The sequence below is a fragment of the Apaloderma vittatum genome, unplaced genomic scaffold (assembly GCF_000703405.1).
Source record: "Apaloderma vittatum isolate BGI_N311 unplaced genomic scaffold, ASM70340v1 scaffold14523, whole genome shotgun sequence".
NCBI classification, from domain to species: domain Eukaryota; kingdom Metazoa; phylum Chordata; class Aves; order Trogoniformes; family Trogonidae; genus Apaloderma; species Apaloderma vittatum.
The window spans coordinates 3853-24996 of record NW_009706510.1 but is presented as its reverse complement, the minus strand read 5'-3'; the positions used below and the strand labels follow the sequence as shown (position 1 = coordinate 24996).

The following is a 21144-nucleotide window of genomic DNA, read 5'->3' as shown; positions in this document are numbered from 1 at the left end:
TTAAGTAGTTCCCTGAATGGCTGTACCTCAGCCAAACCAATGATGTTTTTCCTCTTTTGGTCATTCCAAATCTGCTTTTTCATATCCAATCCCTTTATAGCCTTTCCTTGTTTTCACCAGTTTCCAAGCACAGGGAAATACAGAAGCTGAATAATGAAAGCTTAGAAAAAATGGGACATAGTTGAATTCAATTAAATTTTTTACTAAGATATGTTCTTTTCTACAGTACTAGACATTAATGTTCCCCACATTCTGTAGAGGTCAGATTTAATAAGAAAGGGAAGGTTGCAAACAGATTTTTTTAAACTCTGACAAAACAGCAAATGCAAATAAGAGTGTAACCTTGTTCTTTGGACTCAAAAAATTTCCTTTCAGTTCAAGCACTTTCAGCTTGACCCTTAAGATACATAAAGCTGTGTTTGCACTCCAGCACTTCCAACTGTCTGTATGGTTTGGGAAGAGCTGTCGTGGGTCAGAAGCAAGGTAGAAGCTTGTGGCATGGCACTGGGTCACAGCTCACATGTTATTTCTGCCTGATGCTTAGATGTCTGGAATATTTTAAACAAAGGGATATCAAGTGATAAAGGGCATCATGTTAAAAAAAAAACCCTCAACAAAAACCCAAACAACCTGAGTGTGAACAGTTGTGAGAAGTGAATGCAAAGAAACATGGGCTTGATACAGTCAAGCAGATGGATGCTCAACCTACAGAAATCTCGGGTCTATTTTTCAGTAGATTCATCTCTAGCAGCCCTGATGGGATATATACAGGTGTATTCATGCATGAGCACATGTACACATAACTCAGTTTACCTCTAGGAGTGCTTTACATAAGCATTTAATGTTCATTTTTAAAAAGAGAAACGAGACACAGAAAGAAGAAAGTGCCTTGCCCAAGCTTGTCCCGTAAAATGTGACAGATGAGAAGGCGCGTTTCCTTGTTTCTCTTGCCACCTTCCACCCTATTTCTGTAGATGATTGATCAGCACCTGTAAATCTTTCTCTAGTTATATTGTCGTGATTTTGACCTTGTATTAGTCAGCATATTGAAGAATTAATTGTCTTTAGTTTGTAAACAGTTCTGATGTTTACAACATCAGTTTGTAAACAACGTCCTTAGAACAGCCGTGAGTAATACCAGTGTCAACTCGGGGGCCAAAATCCTTGCGGGCGGTGCGCAGCGTTCCCCAGCCGGCAGTTGCCTGGCAGCTCTTTGTGGCGTGCCACCCGCGGCTCCGGCATCGCTCCTGGCTTCCAGACCGCAGGAAGAAACCTGATTTTGTGATCTGTAAGTGTCCACATGTTGTCTGGAATCGAAAACCGGCTCGATAATCCCCTCTTCATCCTCTGGCTGCCCTTCTGGCGTTCACACGTGCGGCTTGGTGTGAATGGTTTATGCTCTGGGGAGTTGCCGTATCCTTCCAGCCTTTGTACTATTTGGAAAAGCGCAAAGGGACAAACCTTACGGGCAGCAACAGATGGACTAGAGAGAGGAAGAAATTCTACAAATACTCTGTTGAGAAAGGTCCTTTAAAATATCTGTCCTTAGTTATCATCACCTTGACTGATTCATAACCTAAAGTTCTGTGGTTCTGTAAAATTTCTCTTGAAGTTGCTTGCTCTGTTCTGCTGCTGGTTTAACATAGAGGAGAACGGGCTTCCAGCAAGAAAATCTGCACGAGTTCTTTCAGGATTTCCTAATTTATTTTATGTCAGTGTTGCCTGCGAGGTTGTCAGAGCTGCAGAGTGCGGTGCGCTGCCCTTGGGTTTCAGGGTGTGGGAAACACCCTGCGGCACACCCGGCAGGGAGGATGCTCTCCTTCCGTTCTGCGCTTGTGCACAGCCCACCAGCATCACGGGGATTCCCCACTGTCCTGAGCCATAAAAATGCATTTGCCCTGCAGGAGGGACACAGAGCAGGAGACATCAGAGGGGAGACCCTTGGACGGATCAGGGCGTCTGTCTCTGACAGCAGCCGGGTAAGGGCTGTTTCCTGTTCATTTACTGCCGATGCGGGTGTCAAGTCATTACTTGGCAAACTGTTTTGGTTTTTTTCCATATTAGGACTGAAGTGTTGGAATCAGCCTCCTGCTCGATATCCAGCCTGTCCTGCTACTCTGAAAACTTAATCTGCCTTTCTGCTGATTTGAAGGTAATGTTGTAGGTGGTGTTTAAAGAGCCTTGTTGTGGAGAGCAAGAAAAGCAAGTTCTCACTCTGCATGCCGGTGAATGGAAAATGCCTTCTCTCTTTTTTTTTTCTTTTTATTCTTATTTTTATTATTCTTGGTCTTTGTATTTCCTCTTACTGTTTTTTCTTTTTAGTTACTTTCTTCTTTTCCTTCATCTTTTGTCTTTTTCTTTTTGTGTATTGTTTTTCTGTGTTTTCTCATTTGTTTTGGTGTTTGTTTTTTTTCCTTTTTTCTCTTTCTCTTTCTGTTCTTCTCTTTCTCTAAGTTTATTCCTTTCTGTCTCTCTCCCTATCATTCTCTCTTTTTCCTTTTTACAGAAATGTATAGGTACACTGCAGAATTTTTTTATTGCAGAATAGTAATTTGGATTTGTTTCTATTTTGTGACTGTAGAGAAATGCTCACACACGCTATTTCTTTTGTCTGGAGTAAGAAACAAGTCCTAACACCTTACAGTTTCCCCACAGATAGTTGCGTGCTTCACTTTTGTTGTGTGACTTTGCAGCAGACAGTATCTTGGGAGCCCAGCAATATAAATTTTACTTTTACTGAAAAAGCAGTATAAATAACAAAATAATCCACAATTTACGTCAGGAATATGTGGCAATGTATGTATCTTTCTTTATTTTTTTTGAAACCTCTGGTCTTTATTTCTGTTACGAATGAGATTCAAATGCTGAGGCTAATTCTGCTTTACCTCACATTTTAATACTTTGCTCTTTTTCTCCTGCCACACTTTCTCTGGAGCAAAAATCCATTTTAGGTTCAGAAATTAGCAGAGAATATGTGTGCAAAAGAACAGCATTAAACTTTGTACGTTCTTTTATGTATATGTGTTAGGTTCAAATATATGCTCCATATATATATTTATCTTACCAAATACAGCATTCAGAATCTCAGAATCCCACTTGTCTCTGGCAGATGAGTATCTTGCAAAACGTTCTGATTCATTTACAGACCAATTGGGGTTTTTTATCACTATGAATAACACAGCAACATTTTACATCCCTTTCCCTAACTGACATACAAGTGATGTGAATTAACAGAGCATTTAATAACACTTAACAAACTTTAGAAGAACACAGAACTTAAAGCCCCCGGGTGTCAAGGCATGTTTTTCAGAGAAGGAAAGCCTGCATCTGCTTCTCTTAGATACTGATGTCGGAGGGTTTGTGCATGGCTGCAACGTTACTCTTAGTTTTACTATTGATACTTGATACTTTTACTTAAAACAGGAAGCTGTTAACAGTTGGTCTGGTGAGTTTAGAGGGAGTTGCCTTCTCAGTCAAAAAAAAATGACCTTGCCGGGTTTTTTTCCCCTTCTCAGAAGTGTTCCCACATCACACGAAACAAGATTTCAGCACTGACCTAAAATCAGAAATAAAGCATACAAAATGTCGTGCCCGTGGCACTTTGTGTTCAAACCTCGTGCTGCGAGGAACCGGCCCTCTGAAGAAAAGGATGTCAATAATAATGTGGAGAAAAATAGGAAGATCCATAGGTAAGAGCTTTGTCTTTTAATGGCTTCATAGTTTCTCTTTCATTTGAAAAGGAAAGCTATTAAGTGACGTGTTCTGGAGAAACCTGTAACGCGTTTCCAAAGCAATAATATTAACCAAAGACCAGTTGCCCCCGGGGGTCACTGGGTGGTCTTGACCTGAGAAAGCACATTTAAGCTTTTGTGCCTGGATTATACGATCACTGGGGAATCATCTTGCTCTCCCTTTCTAAAGTTACTTGGTGTGCTGTGATGTGCTATTTGGTGTGCTAGGACTCGGGAGGGACATGTATGCTGTAAAAATGAGTAAAGTGATTGTCAGTGCTGCAGTTAAGTTGGCAAACTATGTCTGTGGTATGATTTATACAAGACACTGTATAAAATAAGTTGCATATACATATCAAAGTTCTCAGCTGTCAGGCTGTTACTCATTCTGGTTTTCTGTAACATACCCTTTCTTGTTTCTCTGCCCATTCCCTGTCATTGCTCAAAGCAGTTTATATTCAGACATGAAGCTGATACCCAAATTAAAAGCTTGGCATTGAGAAAGTAAGACTTCATGCAGAAAACAAAGGAAATTATTATAAAAGCATGTTATTTGCTTAATGGGCTGGAGACTGGAGCTAGCTGAAGTTGTCACACATTTTCCTGAAGATTTCAATCTTTTTGTTTAGTTCTTCTGGGTATTTTCTGTCCAGATCATAACTGTACAGATGTCCTTCATTTAGCTCACAGCGATGATACTCAGCCTTTGCCATTCCAGGCTATATCTGCTGTTTTGCTTCTCGCATAGTTATCTGGAATGGGTGATTGTAGCTTTACTACTGACTTTAATCCCCTCCAGCCCTCGTGCTGCTGCAGGCGGTCGGCTTATTGGCTCGGTACATCTTTTATGGTCAGCTCTGAGCGTCTCCCTGCTGGTACTGCAGGTAAAACTAGCGAAAACTGAGCATATGGCATTACACTGAATTGTCTTTCTCTCTTTTAAAGCTTAGAAAATGATGATGCCAAGTTACACCATGTGAGCAGGAAGCAGACAGAGATGCCGCCTGTTGTAACTCCAGCCCAGGCCAGCGATGGCAGAGAGGTCTGTTTTTAGTGTAATTTTTTAATGTGGGTTGTGCTTTCTCCTTAGAACTCCTCAAAGCTCCTGTGTGAGGACTGGCCATGGCTTACACAAGGGTGGAACTGCTGTGAGAGCTTTGGGTGACAGATCTTTTCTCAGCAAAAAGTTGCTTGGGAAAGACTCGAGGGAATTTTATGACCCAGTGGGATCGGAGCGCCTGGCTCCTTTATTCACCTCTGAGAGCCAAGCCTTTAGTAAGAAATGTGGCCCTTCTCTAAAGCTGTCTGGCTCACTTTTCCTGAGACTGTGACTGTTATGTTAAGAGGCCTTACTGAAATTTAAAAGGGGTTTGCAGTCATAAATATTTTTTGATTAGTACAAAAGCACTTTTTTCCCCATTTCTTATGAAACTCTGCATTAGGTCAGTAGTTTTGTACTCAAATAAATAACTGACATTGGAGAAGGTCCCATTTATACTTGGTTTCTTGAATTTAATTTGTAGTGTTTTAATGGTCCAATAATACGTAATATGAAGCTGGAAGATATTTAATAGGTCTGAAGACAGTATGTATTTTCATCTTTTTTTCTTCTCAGAACCCTCCTCAAAATGGTATCAAAGCTTCAAACCAAATATCAAGATGCCCAAAACATGTAGAAATAAGAAACTTGCAAAACGGATCCAGCTTGCTTGACACACTACACCTGACAGCAAAGGAGGTGAGAATGGAAACCTCAACAGCAATTTTTCAAAACTTTGAAAAGACAAATGGTGCACCATCGATTTTTGACATTTTACTGTTTTTCAGGTTATCAACTGTCGGACCAAAGCCTGCCAAGGGGCTCTCATGACCCCAAAGAACCTGGTGAAAGGTCCCAGAGATGGGCCGGTTCCACCGGCAGAGCTTTTACCTCAGGCGATAGACTTCATTAGGCAATACTACAGCTCATTCAAAGAGTAAGCCAACTTCGCCTTCCTTTCTGATATAAAAGTCCTCTGCCTACCTACGTGGCTGTGAGGCCGTAGGAGCGTTCGGTTTCTTCAGAGCTGTCAGTAATTGCGCATAGTGTGCATTCGATAAATAGATAAGGACTATTAGAAAAGGTAATTGAAGCCGTTGCTGCACTTCCTGTGCTGTATCTGCCAATCCCAGGCGTGTGGATCCAGAAATGGACTCTGCACTGGGCTTTCCTCAGCCCCATCCCTCCCGAGGGTGCTGCCTTCTAGCGTGCTCACAACCAGCAGCCTGGCTGGGACTCTTGCAGAACATGACCTTCTGCTTTCTTGACGCTGGACGCCAACGGGAGTAGCTCCTCTCAGATTGCTCTTAGACGTGAATGATGTGGATAATGCTTTTTGTTTGTGCTGCTCCATGTATCTTTTCTCTGTGTTCTTTTGTTCTCTGTTTTGACTCTCAAGGCTTTAGCCAAAGCATGGAAGGCCAGTCTCTTGCTTCTCAACCTTGCTCTGTGCTATCATCAACCTGCGCTTTATGAGCATGCTGGGAGGGATGCTCTAGCTTCAGAAAAGAGGTTTGTTATTGCAAAAATGGGTATGGGGCAGAGACATCTTGGTGCAGGAAAAGCTGGAATGTCCAGCTGGAATGTTCAGGTCCAGGAGTTTGCAATGACAAAGTTTTCCCATGACAAACTTTCAAGTGACAGTTCAATGTTTGCTCATCCCATTATAAAATATTATCAGATTTTCAAAGGAACTTGGCCACATAATGGCTATTTATTTAGACACTTTGAACTCTTCTACAAAGCTTTCTTCCCTCTGAATCTTTCTGAAAGTCCCTATCTAACACGCGGGCTGTGCTCCCTTGCCAGCATATTGCATTTGCACATCTCTGTGTTCCTGCTCATGGCTATGTGATCACACTGATTTACACTATCTTACATGCTTGCCCTTGATCTTTCATCTTGCTGAAAATGTGAAAACTCTCAGACAGTGCAGGCTGTTTTCACTCTGTCTGCAAGCCAACAGAACAATTTTTGTCTGTGCTGTGATAAATACTTCCTAATATTTTGACTTCATTCTCTGTTATCAAGCTAAAGAATTTTAGACTCTGTTTCCCTAACAAAGGAATTGCTCAGCACTTCCTTTTAGGAATGAAAATCCTACTTACTTTGCTCAGAAGAGCTGTGTCCCTGTGAAAATAATAGAATTTTGAGAGGACAGTTACAATAATCCTACTTTGGAGCTGAAGCTAGGCTGTGCTCTGCTTTCTGTTTGCTCGTGATTTGACAAACTTTTCCAAACTAAGCTAGAAAATCCAAATTGAAACTGAAAACTTCCACAGAAAAGCTTGTGATCGTTCCACGTATGTGTTTGTTGGCAAAAGGATGGTGTCTCTACTTAAATTTCTAGTGTGTTAGTTCCTTCATTAGTCTCATAAGCTCTGTCATTAGCACCCAATAAGGACAGTTCCTAAGTTACAAAGCCAGGAGAAATTCTCCTCAGCAGAGTCCTGTGTACTCAGCTCAGCCCTTTACCTAGAATTCCCCCTGCTTTTTGAAAGAAGTCCCAGGCCCTAGACCACTGCGAGAGGCGGCAGCTCTGCTCTGGGGCAGTGGAGGGGAGGTGGGCAGCGGCTCTCGGTGACTTCTCACACCTGCAGCCCAGAGAAGTTGCTGACTTCCTGAGGTGATGGATGTTGTCATACGGGATGGGTATTTCATGGTGACCTACATCTGGAGAGCGTGGATTTTGAACAGGAACAGGCTTCTCACTGTTTATCCAAACTTCCCATATCCCAGCCCACATAGATGCTAATCCCTTCCCTGGCAGGTAAAATCAGCGATGTAAGGCAGAGTCTTCTCGTGCAAAAGGATGCTCAGAAGCTCTTCTTACCAAGAATATAAGGAGAACGTCTGCAATTTAAATCAGTCTAAATAACAAAATTCTCATTCTTCCTTTTCGTGGCTGTTTCCTGTTCAAAAGGCCAAAAATAGAAGAACACCTGGTCCGACTGGAAACCGTGACCAAGGAGATCGAAACAACAGGAACCTACCGGCTGACAAAGGACGAACTGATCTTTGCTGCCAAGCAGGCCTGGAGGAACGCGCCTCGGTGCATCGGGAGAATCCAGTGGTCCAACCTGCAGGTAACTCCGTATCTGGACATTATGGGCCCAGTAGTCATTTGCTGTCAGTCAGAAGCACGTCCTTTACTTCAGCGAAATGTTCCGGTTGCTTCAACTGAGGACTGCTCCCTCCTGTACAGAGCATAGGGTCAACATATTTTTGTAATTATCTGCTTCATCGTTGAAAGAAAATGTGTAGGAGTGCTAGCGCAGGAACCAGCCATGGCACGGAACGAGGTGCATGTCTTGGTCCTTGGAGGGCTGTTACTTGTGAAAATGGTGCATATAAGAACAATAAAAACACACCCTTCTTACTGGAGCTACAATAAAGTTGGGAAATACTGATCTTTCATTTCAATTTTTCCTTAATCTTTCCTTTCCTTAAATGCAAGAGAAAAATAACGAGCTTACATTAGAGTTTGAAAATGAGGTTTTTTCCTTTACGTTTCTTTTGGAAACAGGTATTTGATGCACGTGATTGTGAAACAGCGAAGGAAATGTTTGAGCATATCTGCCATCATATCCAGTATGCCACGAACAATGGAAATATAAGGTAGGTCTCTTTAATTTTTACTTTAAACAGCAAAAATCACATACAGATCTGGATTCAAAAGTCTACACAACACCCCAAATGGTCTATCTAAGTATTTTGACAACTCTGCTCTTAGGTCTCCTGGTACTTCTATGTTCCTCATGTGTACCATCAACCCTTTTGAAATTCTGTAACTTTCATGGCTGACGTTGCAAAATCTTTTGTAACTCCTGGGGAAAAGATGATCTGAAGATTCAGGGAGGTGGGTAGAGAGGATAAATGGTTTTATTTCTACTGGTACTTGGTTTAGAAATATAAAATAATTGCTGTTGGTAATCATTTAAGTCTTAAGAATTAGAATGTGTTTGACGTGCTGCTGTGGTGTCTCTCTGGGCAGATCAGCCATCACTGTCTTCCCCCAGAGGACTGATGGGAAACACGATTTTCGTATTTGGAACAGCCAGCTCATCCGATACGCTGGCTATCAAATGCCAGATGGGTCTATCGTAGGAGACCCTGCCAGCGTGGAGTTCACACAGGTACAGCTCCAACTGCAGCATCACAGCTGCTTTCTGTCTTCTTGAGCCCATCTTTTCCTCTAAACTGTTCTTTTCCTGCATGTTTCCGTAGGGCAGGAGGGAAGTGTGGCTGCGAGGACAGAGTGGGACGTTCTCTCCCACATGTTCTAGGCTGGTTAATATTTCTTTTGTCTTCAAACCCAGGGAGGGAACTTAAAAAACCCCAAAATGTATTTTCTTTTTTTCCAGTTGTGCATTGATCTTGGGTGGAAGCCAAAGTATGGCCGCTTTGATGTAGTTCCACTCGTTCTCCAAGCAAACGGCCAAGACCCAGAAATATTTGAATTCCCGCCAGGAATTGTCCTCGAAGTGCCATTGGAGCATCCAAAGTAAGCACACGAGATTGAGCTAATTGCATTTTTGCCTCTGCCTCACCTTGGCAGGTTATTAACCTGTGCCTGTGGCAGTCATTTTAGCAGTTCTTTGTTAGAGTGAAATTATGGTAAATTGTCCTGAAAGATAAAATGCCTGCTAGGATAACGAAATGAGATATACATTAAAGAAGCTGTTGGAAGTTGTTGGAAGTGCTTTTCTCCTTATCTACATTACAATCATATTCAGAATTTTAAAAATCAAAATTTCTTAAGCCAGTGTAATACACATGTAACATATGGCTGCACTCACGGCGAAATGTTTATTGCCTTCCCTCTGTTTTTTTCTTCATGTTTGCAGAACTCAGTAGCACTGTTCTGCAATTTCTTTAGCGGGCAATTCCCAGTTACCGCATTGTAAGCAAAAACTGCTCTGAGCTCTGTGCTTTGTGGCTCGTTACTCCTCGAGCTCGTACTTTTCATCTTCCTGGACTTCGCTGGCTGTTGCCTGGAGAAGGAAGAGGCATGTAAATCAACCCAACTGCTTGTTTAACAGGTACGAGTGGTTTAAGGAGCTAGATCTGAAGTGGTACGCGCTGCCCGCCGTCGCCAATATGCTTCTCGAGGTGGGAGGCCTGGAATTCACTGGGTGTCCCTTCAACGGCTGGTACATGGGGACAGAGATAGGAGTGCGAGACTTGTGCGACGTGCAGCGATACAACGTCCTGAAGGTAAATCTGCTGCAGCGGGGGTGTGCTGACCTGAGAAGGGAATGGATTTGGTGGGTGCAGAGGCTTGGAAAAAGCGATGCCATAGGCGTTTGCTGGGGTATTTACATCCTGCTAACACGTCAGTGCTAACCTGTCACGATTCCTGGCTACTGTGGGACATCTTGAATTTCTACCAGGATTATGGCTGCCAGACTGTCCGACTGTTTTTCGAGTGTTCTGACACGATCTGTTCCAAATAACCAGATGGAATGGTGAAACACGCAGTAAATCTGCTTTCCCCTTTCCTCTCTCCTTTTCCCATATAGGAGGTAGGAAGAAGAATGGGACTGGAAACAAACAGAATTTCATCGCTATGGAAAGACCGAGCTGTTGTAGAGATAAACGTAGCTGTGCTTCATAGCTTCCAAGTAAGTCACCGCGTGTGATATCCGGAGAGACACCGAATAGTGTGTGTCCCTTTTGCCTTTCACTTGTAACAGCTTTGTACAAACACAGTTCCGGTGAACCAATGTGCAGTGGAGGTTATCAGTGGGATTCCAAAGGAGTTACTCTTGATTGACACCAGGGAAAGTATTTCCTGTTGTTGCCAGAAAACGTCTCAGGTAGAGAAAGACAAAAGGAAATTAAGGGCAAGATTGTTCATCCTTTTAACATATACATCTAAGCATCAAATGTAAATTCATTGGATTAATATCTTTTACTTACAGTTAGTGTTTAACAAATCATAACAGTATGAACGATGGGTAAAAATGAATCAGGGGCTTTTCAGCACACACTCCCAGTGCTGGAGAGGTAAAATGCTGATGTTACCAAAAAAAAGAAAATCCAGGACGTTGAGAGTTCTTAAAGGTCCGCCTCGGTCTGTATCTATATAGTAATTGCTGATAGGAATTACTTTGAGCAACTATCTGCTTAATAGTTGCTGTTAGTAATTATTTCCCAGCACTGAATAAAGTCCTTGAAATATTAACCAAAGCAAAGGGATTACTTTAACTACCTCAGGAAGAAGAGGAGAGTGGGCTTTTTAATGTGAGTCTTTCTGTTTTCCATTATTCTAGCAAAGGAACGTGACCATCATGGATCACCACTCGGCTGCCGAGTCCTTCATGAAGTACATGCAGAGCGAGTATCGCCTGCGGGGAGGCTGCCCGGCCGACTGGGTGTGGATTGTTCCCCCTATATCAGGGAGCATAACTCCCGTGTTCCACCAGGAGATGTTGAACTATGTCCTCACTCCCTTCTATTACTACCAGGTACATTTCACACAAAAAGATATGATCTCAGGAGGCAGCTTGGGCAGTGCAGGTCGTTATATGGGACCTGACGGAGTCCAGGTGAAAAGCCCTGGTTCATGAAAGTTCAACAGAGATTCAGAAGTAGCAGCGATACCAGTTGTACTGCAGAGGGTTATGGGAATTTTGTTGAATTCTCAACCTGCAAGTGAAATGCAGTTTAGTGTTGCAGAGACTGATCCTGTGTTTGTACACGCTGAATTGTATACAGATTCTACTTGATCTGGGCCTTTAGAAGATACAGAAATTGCGTATTTAATATTTCGTGTTTCTTACCTGAGGCTTAGCTTGTTCTTCTTTTTTCAGGTGGATGCATGGAAAACACATGTCTGGCATGATGAGACCCGGAGGCCGAAGAAAAAAGAAATAAAATTTAGCATCTTGGCAAAGTAAGATGTTCAAATAAGAGTCTTCATGCTTTTATCTGACTATTCTAGTCTCGTGATGTTTTTGTTCCACAGTTTTTTTAGATAATTACTACAATTCCAACCACTTGAATTGTTCAAATTATAGACTTATCTGTCCACAGGTAGGTGATATTCGTATCTAACGTTCTTATTCAGGGCTACCTGTGGTGTATTGCTTCCGAACAATCTTCCAAGGAAAAAGTATGCTCGGGCTATCAGTTTTTCATAACTTGCTTGCGGCTCAGTCTGAATTACTGCATAGCTATTATTAAAAAATCTGTGTGATTGTTTTTTTTCCCTAGAGCTGTACTCTTTGCATCTTCACTCATGCGACGAGTGATGGCAGCCAGGGCCAAGGTCACTGTAATCTATGCGACGGAGACTGGGAAATCAGAAACACTGGCCAACAATCTGCGCAACTTGTTCAACTGCGCCTTCAACACTGAGGTGAGAAAGTATAAATCATCCACACTAAATGGAGAAAGAAGTTCGACTAGTTTTGTCAGCTTCCACAAGCTTTTTCATTTTCCAAACCTATGTTCTGAATAAATATAAGTTCGACTAGAACTTTGATTTTGCATTCATTTAGTACAACGCTTGTGGATTTGGTCAGCAGTTGTCAGACAGTCACAGATATCTACTGCTAGTTCTTAGGTCTGCTACCAATTTCTCATGAGCTTTATACCTTCCAGATTCTGCGCATGGATGAGTACAAAGTTGGCAACCTGGAAAAGGAAACGCTTCTTTTAGTGGTTACTAGCACTTTTGGAAATGGAGATTCTCCAAATAATGGGAAGGTAAGGGTCACCTCAGAAGTATATACGAGGCTCAACAGAAAGAATGAGTCCAAAGACAATCCTTTCATTTGTCCCATGTCCTTGAGTAAGACATGGACCTTGTTTTAAACCAGAGTATTTGTCTAACCTTAAGTATTTTGTGAAATTTTTTTCAGACCTTGAAGAACTCCTTGCTCACCCTGAAATCACTGAAAAGTAAAATTAGGTACAAATACTTGTGTTGTTTGCTTTGCATGTGATTGGTTCCTTTTGCATGGCCTTTAGCATAACATAGTGATCTTCTTTCTGTGCCCTCCTGCAGATACGCCGTGTTTGGTTTGGGGTCCAGCGTGTATCCAGAGTTCTGTGCCTTTGCTCACACCATTGACCAAAAACTGGCCCAACTCGGGGCTTCTCAGCTCACCCCAGTAGGGGAAGGAGATGAACTCAGTGGGCAAGAAGAAGCCTTTTGCACGTGGGCTGTCACTGCATTCAAGGCGAGTCTATAAAGTGTTAGCTCATGTCTTAGTTCATTCATTTTATTTCAATATTCCCATGAAAATGGAGGAAAACGAAGGAAAACAAATATCTGGATTTATATCTGAATTTCAGGTTCCCCTCTTTTCTGCTGCCTGCTCAGCCTTAAACTGGGCCCTTTTTCTATTATTTTTTAATAGTCATATAAAGTTGCATGAAACCTTCTGGATAATAGAATGCTCAGCATGAACAAGGGTGGTGTCATCAAACATCAGAATTTTTTGAAGTAGATCGGTTTTTTAGCTGATAGAGAAGTGGAACCTTACTGAGCTCACTGAACACCTACAACATCACTGAACTCAACAGAATGAGTAAAAACTAGCAATCTGTGAACCTGGTATCTCCTTATTAGCATTACGACAACACTGAGAATTTTTATTTTTTTTTACTATAAATAGCTTTATTTTTTTATTTCTTCTAGACTGCCTGTGACGTTTTTAACATCCATGGGAAAGCCAGTATTCAGTTGCCTGAGATGTACACCTCTGATGAAAGCTGGGATCCTGAGAATTACCGGATAGTGCCCGACTCTCAAACCATGGACTTGGCCAAAGGTATTGCCTCCCACCTTCCACTTCTTCTGTCCTTTTTGCTTCAGAAAGGCCTGAACTCTTAAGGTTTTCTAGAACTCATCCTGGTCCTTCTAGATGGTAGAATGCCTATAATAACGTACAGTGGTCAGAGAAGAAAAGACACTGGTTTACATTGCATAAATCGTATTTTCCAGTGCAATAATATCAGAGCATCAGAACTGGTGTACATTTTGACAGCCCCAGAAGAACAGAAGCTGAGATGAGCTACTTGTAGTCAGGAGAGGCATGTGTATGGGGCACGTAGCTGATTACAAGTATATTGCATTCTAGGGCAAGCATGGCTCACTTGTAGACGTTTTAAGGAAACTTAATCACAAAATTGCCATGAGTCATGTCCTCTTTCCTCAACAGCACTTGGAAACATTCACGCAAAGGATGTGATTCCCATGAGGCTGAAATTCAGACAGAATCTTCAAAGTTTAAAATCCAGGTATGATACCTCCTTCTTTTGAATATTGCAATACTACATTTTACTAAAATCTAAAATATCTGAAATGCCTGCCTTTAAACATCCTCTCCCTGCAGTTATTAAGAAATATACGTGAGTTAGTAGAAGTAAGCCATTCTCACAAGACCTCAAGAATACGTAGAGTCTTAGCTCTGGTTTGGATGGGAGCTGACATCTCAGCAGAGTATCTGGGACCGTAGGGAAATAAATAACTTCCACCAGCTAAATGGGGAAGATCAGGTGCATGGTCCCTCTCCCTTGCATGGTATGTGACACACTAGGTAAACATTTACTTCTTTAGAGTTAAAACTGTCTAAATACAGTTGTCTTAGGGCAAGCCCTCTGAGCTGGTTTGCAGTGTGAGCTACCCAGTCCTCAGGAGAGCTGCACTGCCTTTCCCTGGCCTGACAGAGGCACATTTGTTCTATACTGAACAGATCAGTCAGCACTTCAGCACCTTATTTGTTTTGCTACTTCACATATCTGGAGTATTATTTGTTTATGCCTCCATGCAGTACTAAGCTGGTCTGAGGATTTGGTAACGAGCACAAGCAAGCCCTTGCCAACCGTCACTTCAGGTTTATTCCTTTTCTGCACAATTCAAGGGAAATCCTGTCGACATAACCAAGATCTGTCTGATCTCTTTTTTTTTTTCTATATCTAGTCACGTTACCATCCTGGTTAAGCTTTCCTGTGAGACCAGTCAGGAAGTGCGCTACCTGCCCGGAGAACACATCGGGATTTGCCCAGGCAACCAGCCAGAATTAGTCTGTGGCCTCATTGCGCACGTGAAGGATGCCCCTCCAGCTGGGCAGGCCATCAGACTCGAAACCTGCACCAGTGGTAAGATGGTTCCCTTTAGACACAGTAACAGAGGATGTTTGACCCATTTCTCTAAAATTCCTGAGAATTTTTATAGACTGAATTTGATCCTCTTAACCTTTTCTTAAGTTTCAGTAGGGTTTTGTTGATGCTTTTAGTTACAGTTCTTGATTCTGATTTTGTGTGCTCTGGCGGTCCATGGTAGCTTCACCAACATTATCGCAGGCTGACGCTGTAATTCAGTTGCTGAATTGGCCATGGACTGTGATTAAATTAATCAACAGAGTTTGCTTATTGTTGCTACATGTCGGAGTCCTAGAATAGATTTTTATATCATGACCGTCTTTTCCATCTTGCTAGGAACAACACGCTAAATCCTGCGGTTCTGACACACAGAAAGATGATTTCCTCAAATGAAAGACTCTTCATTTCACAGTAGTGTTTTGTCATCGTGCAGTTCTCTGCATCAGATGCTCCCCTTACCAAAGTTTGAAACGTCCCATTGACACCTTTTCAGGAGGGCCCTGTGCTCTAGACCTGCTGCAACTTAGGCTGAAGTCGTGCTTTGAGGGATGCTGAGTTTTGCAAAGCTCCACAGCTGTCACCTGCCGTGGGGATTGCCAAGCGTTCCTTTATTTTCCCTCGTTTCCAGGTGGCTACTGGAAAAGTGACAAAAAGATTCCAGTCTGCACGCTCTCCGAGGCTTTGACATACTTCCTTGATATCACTACTCCACCGTCCCAACAACTGCTAAAAAAACTCTTGCCGCTGGTGACAGCGGAAGGAGACAAACAGAGACTGGCAGCTTTATGTCAGGTAGGCGCTGGGGCTGGAGGTGAGGGGTGCTGGGCGCTGACCCTCTCATGGCCCTTTACTCTGCAGGAGAAGCTTAAGAAATTTTTGCAGCGATGGTGCTTGATTTGTATCCCTCTGTTACGTGTTCTTTGTGTTTGTAAAACCACAGGGGGAGAAAGGGCGGTCTTGTGGCTCAGCTTGGGCGTGGGAATCAAGAGGTTTCTTCAGATCTGCTATTTCCTGGGTGGCTCTGGGTGGGCCACTTTGCCCAGCCCATTCTCTTGCCCGCCTCGTGGTGGTTTCTGGTGATGCACCATTAAAATGTCCCACAGCTGGCAGGTGGAGGGGCTAGAGGGGAGCTGGTAGGTATTTTTGTCAGAGAATGTGGTATCGTGAGAGTAAGAGGGATGTGCCTTTAAGTAACCAAGGACTCAGAGGTTGGGTAAGTGCTTGCTTCTGCTTTCTGGGTTCAGCGAGGCACAGCCAGTCAGGGCCTGGGCCCACGCAGTTCTGTGGATGTCCCACAGCAGCGGGCTGAGAAACAAATCCCACTGCAGTTTCTACATCCTCACTGAAAGAGCTGGTATCTGAGAAAATTCCAACTGGCATTCTGTATTTGCATTTCCAAAAACTGGACCAGTTCTTAGGAACACCCAGTACTGGTCTAGACAAAGCTGTGAGAATTCTCTGCTGATTCGCGTGCGGAACGTAAAGCAGGAGTCCTGTCTGTACGCGACATCCCAAATATCCCCGCTCCCCTGAACTCAGCATGACCTGCTAACGTTTTGCTGATGACCTTTGGCTTTTAGAGCACAGAAGAATACAATAAATGGAAGTTTTACAACAGCCCGAACATCCTGGAGGTCCTGGAGGAGTTTCCTTCTGCTGAGGTCTCAACGTCTTTCTTACTGACCCAGCTGCCGCCCCTGAAACCCCGGTACTACTCTGTCAGCTCCTCCTGTGACGTGACGCCTGGAGAGATCCATCTGACGGTTGCAGTTGTCAACTACAGGACAAGAGGTAAGGAACTGATGCTTTCGTTTCCTTCTTAATTAAAGGTATTTAGATGGCACTGCGGTTCAGAAAAAACCTGTGTCTGCCCGATGGCGTGAAGCACTTCTGTGACAAAGGGTTTGGGTCGTGATACGTGCAGAACTGCATACTGCAGGGCAGGGCAGGGTTTGCCAAAACCTCGCATCATCATCAGTGTATGCTGGTTTATAAATCATTGCTAGATACACACTTACTCAGAACATACAATGTTAAGTATAAACTGGGCTGCTTTTAAAAACTGAGGGCTTTCGAATACTGACGGAGGTGTTTTCCTTTGCTATTGTCAGACGGACAAGGGCCTTTGCACCACGGAGTCTGCAGCACGTGGCTGAACACAATAGCTCTCAACGAGACAGTTCCATGCTTTGTGCGCAGGTGAGTGTGTGACAGAGAAGAAAGAAAAGGAAAAATAAACCCAGACAAGCAATTCTTAGTTCAGCTTCTTCAGTGTTTTTTTTTTTTCATTGTTTGCTTATGGTTTTCAAGTGACTAGTGAGTGCAGGCTGGAATATCTGTGTTTGAGAACAGAGGGAACTCCTTGTTTTCCAGAGATGAAAACCTTGACCGTATCTTCTGTTGAATAAAATCATAAATCATTAGAAAATTCTAAAAGAATTCTATTCATATGACACCTCCACTGCCAGCATATCCACTCTACAGCAAATGAAGCTCGGGAAACAAGAAGCAGCCGTCACCAAGCTGAGAAGCTGAGCCCCATTGCTGTTTTCAGATTGGTAACTTGGGCTGTGCTGCTCCGAGCCGTTCAGGAAGCTGACGCTGAGAGGTCAGTCAGAAACAAATTGCCTCATTAACGTATTTTTCCGTTTTAGGGCTGATGAATTCCGGCTCCCAAAGGAGCCAGCCAAGCCTTGCATTCTGATCGGCCCAGGAACAGGAATTGCTCCTTTCAGAAGTTTCTGGCTGCAGCGTCTGTATGACCTGGAGAAGAAAGGTACTGAAGGGGATTGCCACAAGAGGGAGGGCACAGCCCGTCCGGCCGCAGAAAGCATCCCTAGTGCTCCCCACAAAACCTGGAGACACCCAGAAGCATTAGCCAAGTAAACCCCACAGAGATTTGTCACCCCAAAACTGATCGGACTGAAAGAGCCAACCCGTCCTACCTGAGACCCTCCTGGTGGTCTCGAGGTGTTTGGTCACTCGGAGGGAGGAGCCCGTGTGTCCCTGTAAATACCACACCTGTTATCAGCCCTGTTGGGGAACCTGCTCCAACAGGTGATTGCACTTAGTTCTCCAAGGACTTGGGCAGGTTCCGTCCTACTGCCAGACCCTAAAATCAGAAGCTGCCACACACTCTCCTTCTCAGGTGTTCAGTGAGAAGTACTAATTAGAAAATCATAGAATTGTGGAAGGGACCTCAAGGATCATCTGGTCCAACCTTTCTTGCCAAAAGCCTGGTCTAGACAAGCTGGCCCAGCCCCCTGTCCAGCTGAATCTTAAAAGTGCCCAGTGCTGGGAAATCCACTGCTTCCCCAGGGAAATTATTCCGATGGCTGATTGTTCTCATTGGGAAAAATGTTCCTCTTGTGTCCAGTCAGAACCTGCCCAGGAGTGACTCGTACCTGTTACCCCACACCTTTTCCGTGGGACTCTTTGTAAAAAGGGAGTCTCTGTCTTCTTTGTAGCCACCCTTTGAACACCAGGAGATGGTGATAAGGTCTCCCCTAAGCCGCTTTCTCTCAAGGCTGAACAAAACAAGCCCATTCTCCCAGCCTGCCCTCGTTTGACAGGCTCCCCAGTCCCTTGATTGTCGTTGTGCCTTCTCTGGACACTCTCCAGCCTGCCCACACCTCTGTAGAGCAAAAACCAAAGCTGAACACGGTGTTGCAGGTGTGGGGATGAAAACTGAAGGAAGGCAGTGTTCCAGGTGTGGAGCAGGCAGCTGTGCACAGCTGGTCACTGCCACCGCGGGGCCCTCTGTGGGAACAGTCGTAAGAGGTAACGGCCCTTACCCGGAAAGACAAAAAACTTCCCAATGTTGGTTTCAGGGATCAAAGGTGGGGACATGACGTTACTGTTCGGCTGCCGGCAGCCGGACACGGATCACATCTACAGAGAAGAGACTGAGGAAATGAAGAGGAAGGGAGTCCTGAAAGAAGTGTACACAGCGTACTCCAGGCAGCCTGGCCAGGCTAAAGTAAGGCTGGGTCCTTGCTTCTCCGAGGGTTGGCTCCTTCCACAACGGTCCCTCACATTAACACCTGGGCTCTGTTAAACAGTGTTCTTTAAAAAAATCATTAGCATTTTGTTACAATAGGGTGGGAACAAGTGATGAAAGGCCCTGCTCCTTGAGGCTTCAGCACAAGCAAGCTACAGAAACGCAAACCCCTCGCTGCCACAGAGGGGCACGTCAAGTGCAAACAGCCTTTGCAACTGGAAGCTGGGACATTGCAGAATCCTTAAATTTTGCAGGATTTGATTAGCCTGTGAGTTAGAATTTAATTGGGTTTGGACATTTGTCACCGTTTCCATGACACAGTGACCCTGGAAATTAATTTTGCTAAGATGGACTCTTGATTGGAGAAAAGAGCAGCCCGCAAGCTGTCCTCTTTTTAGCTGTCCTGCTCTCCTGGCAAGCTGGGGGACTTTGGCACTTGTAACTTGTTCTAAAAAAGAAGAGTCTTAGCCTGCTCTAGTTTAATCAGGAGACAAGTCTAGCCTGCACATCTGGGGCTTCTAGAGAGCGTCAAGACATTTTTCTTCTCCTTTGCCGTGGTGCAGCACACGGCTGGAACAGAGCAGGCATTTAGAGCCTTCCCGCGCAGACCCACACGGGATTTAGAGGGGCCAGCAGCCCAAGCGGCATTTAAGAAGCCTCCTCTGATATTCCTGGTTTTGTTTCCAAGGTCTATGTTCAAGACATTCTTCAAAGCAAGTTGGAGACCGAAGTGTGCAACCTCCTGCATAAGGAGGAGGGGCATCTGTACGTCTGCGGAAACGTGCACATGGCCAGGGACGTGGCTCAGGCGCTGAAGCGGATGCTTGCGAGAAACCTGAACCTCAGCGAGCAGCAGGCAGAGGAGTATTTCCTGCAGCTCAAGGTGCGCTGCGGGATCCCGGGGGTCTCTTCCAACCCCAATGATTCTGTGATAGGCGAGGCGTTCCTTCCAGCCGGCCGGCGGCCCCTTCTCGTGTCAGAGCTTGTCCTGCAGCTTGTGTCTGGGATTCAGAGGTTCCTCCTCTCCCCCAGCGCAGCAGGAGGCCTCCCTCTCAGAGCCAGTCCCACGCGGGCAGCAGACCCCTTACTCACCGGTTACGTGAGGAGGAGCTCGCAGTATCTAATTCACCTCTCGCGTTTCCTTTCTGTCTTTGCAGAGCCAAAAGCGATACCATGAAGACATATTTGGGGCTGTATTCCCACAGGAAGCCAAGAGGGGTGTCAGAGCTTCGCAACCCACCATGCCAAGAACGAGTTGCCTCGGGCTTTAGGCGGCACCTGCCCTTGTCGCTGCATTCAAAAAACCAGGGCAAATCCTCCTACTGGTACGTGTTCAATCATACACCTGTGTATGGTTGTAGGAGTGGACTTTTAAACTTCAGCTTTTATTAAGAAAAATACTAAATTTAACTTTTGTTGCTATTTATTCTGATATTTGTTTTAATAGTTTATCTTAATAATGAAGACACAAATTATTTTTATACTGTCTGCGCTAGTATAAATCTATTTTTTGTAAATTCAAGGATGATTTTGAGGTTTTTACTATGTAAACTAGAACTGAAATCCTTTAGAACTTATTTATTTATATTGGGTTGTTTTACTGCACATATTATCTTCACTTTAAAGCAAATAAATGGATGGTTGTGTCCCTTGGAAATGTGTAGTCACACGTCTCGTTGAATCTGAAGCAATATTTGCAAAATGAGATAATAATACAGTGGCTCGCTGTGTGCCCTCCACGTGTATGTACGTGAGGGGGATTCTGCGTTGTGTGATTCAGGTGCTCGAACCCGAGCTGGGGTTGTTAGAGAGCCTGTAGCAGTGAGGTTCAGAAAATCCACAAGCACTTTGTACACTTAAATTCCGTGCACCGAGTTACTTGATTTAAGTGTTTGTAATAAAAGACGCCTTTATACTAAAACAAACAAGTTGGTGTGGATTAGATGTGCCTCCTCTTGCTATAGGCTAAAAAACTCGAGGCAGGTGAGTTGTGAGGTTCTGCTGGGGTGGGTGCGGGGGGATGAGCCGGGCTGGAGCCGGCACCTGGGGCTGATGAGGGGCAGCTGTGCCCGGGGAGGAGCGGGCGGCTGGAGCGGAGATCTGCGGGGCGCTGGGAGGAGGAAAGCAGAAGAAGTTCGGGTAAGTGAAAGGCTTTTCATTGTCTGCTGGTTGAACTGCTGCACTAGGTGAGCGCTGTGCAAAGAGGGGCTCCCCTCGGGTTCTGCGGCCCGGGGGCGGGCTGGCCGGGACACTCGCCA

The 21144-nt window shown here is 44.2% G+C and overlaps 1 protein-coding gene across 1 annotated transcript; it reads left to right on the top strand.

The window, feature by feature from the left end:
* Positions 1-3582: 3582 nt before the first annotated feature.
* NOS2 (nitric oxide synthase 2, inducible) lies at positions 3583-20157 on the top strand. Its single transcript, XM_009865826.1, has 26 exons — positions 3583-3689; positions 4677-4773; positions 5347-5469; positions 5559-5707; positions 7694-7856; positions 8297-8388; positions 8765-8906; positions 9135-9274; positions 9813-9987; positions 10293-10394; positions 11046-11240; positions 11586-11668; positions 11989-12133; positions 12379-12483; positions 12639-12688; positions 12785-12959; positions 13421-13553; positions 13944-14022; positions 14705-14883; positions 15515-15678; positions 16467-16677; positions 16998-17085; positions 17541-17662; positions 18717-18865; positions 19575-19769; positions 20044-20157. Exons 1-26 carry the CDS (start codon positions 3583-3585, stop codon positions 20155-20157), a joined length of 3477 nt encoding a protein of 1158 aa, XP_009864128.1.
* Positions 20158-21144: the final 987 nt, after the last annotated feature.

Excerpts from the sequence above, each read along its gene's own strand:
- NOS2 (XM_009865826.1), top strand. The coding sequence starts at position 3,583 with ATGTCGTGCCCGTGGCACTTTGTGTTCAAACCTCGTGCTGCGAGGAAC. Across the intron at positions 4,774-5,346 it reads AGGCCAGCGATGGCAGAGAG|AACCCTCCTCAAAATGGTAT; the intron begins GTCTGTTTTTAG and ends TTTTCTTCTCAG. Across the intron at positions 19,770-20,043 it reads AGTATTTCCTGCAGCTCAAG|AGCCAAAAGCGATACCATGA; the intron begins GTGCGCTGCGGG and ends CTGTCTTTGCAG.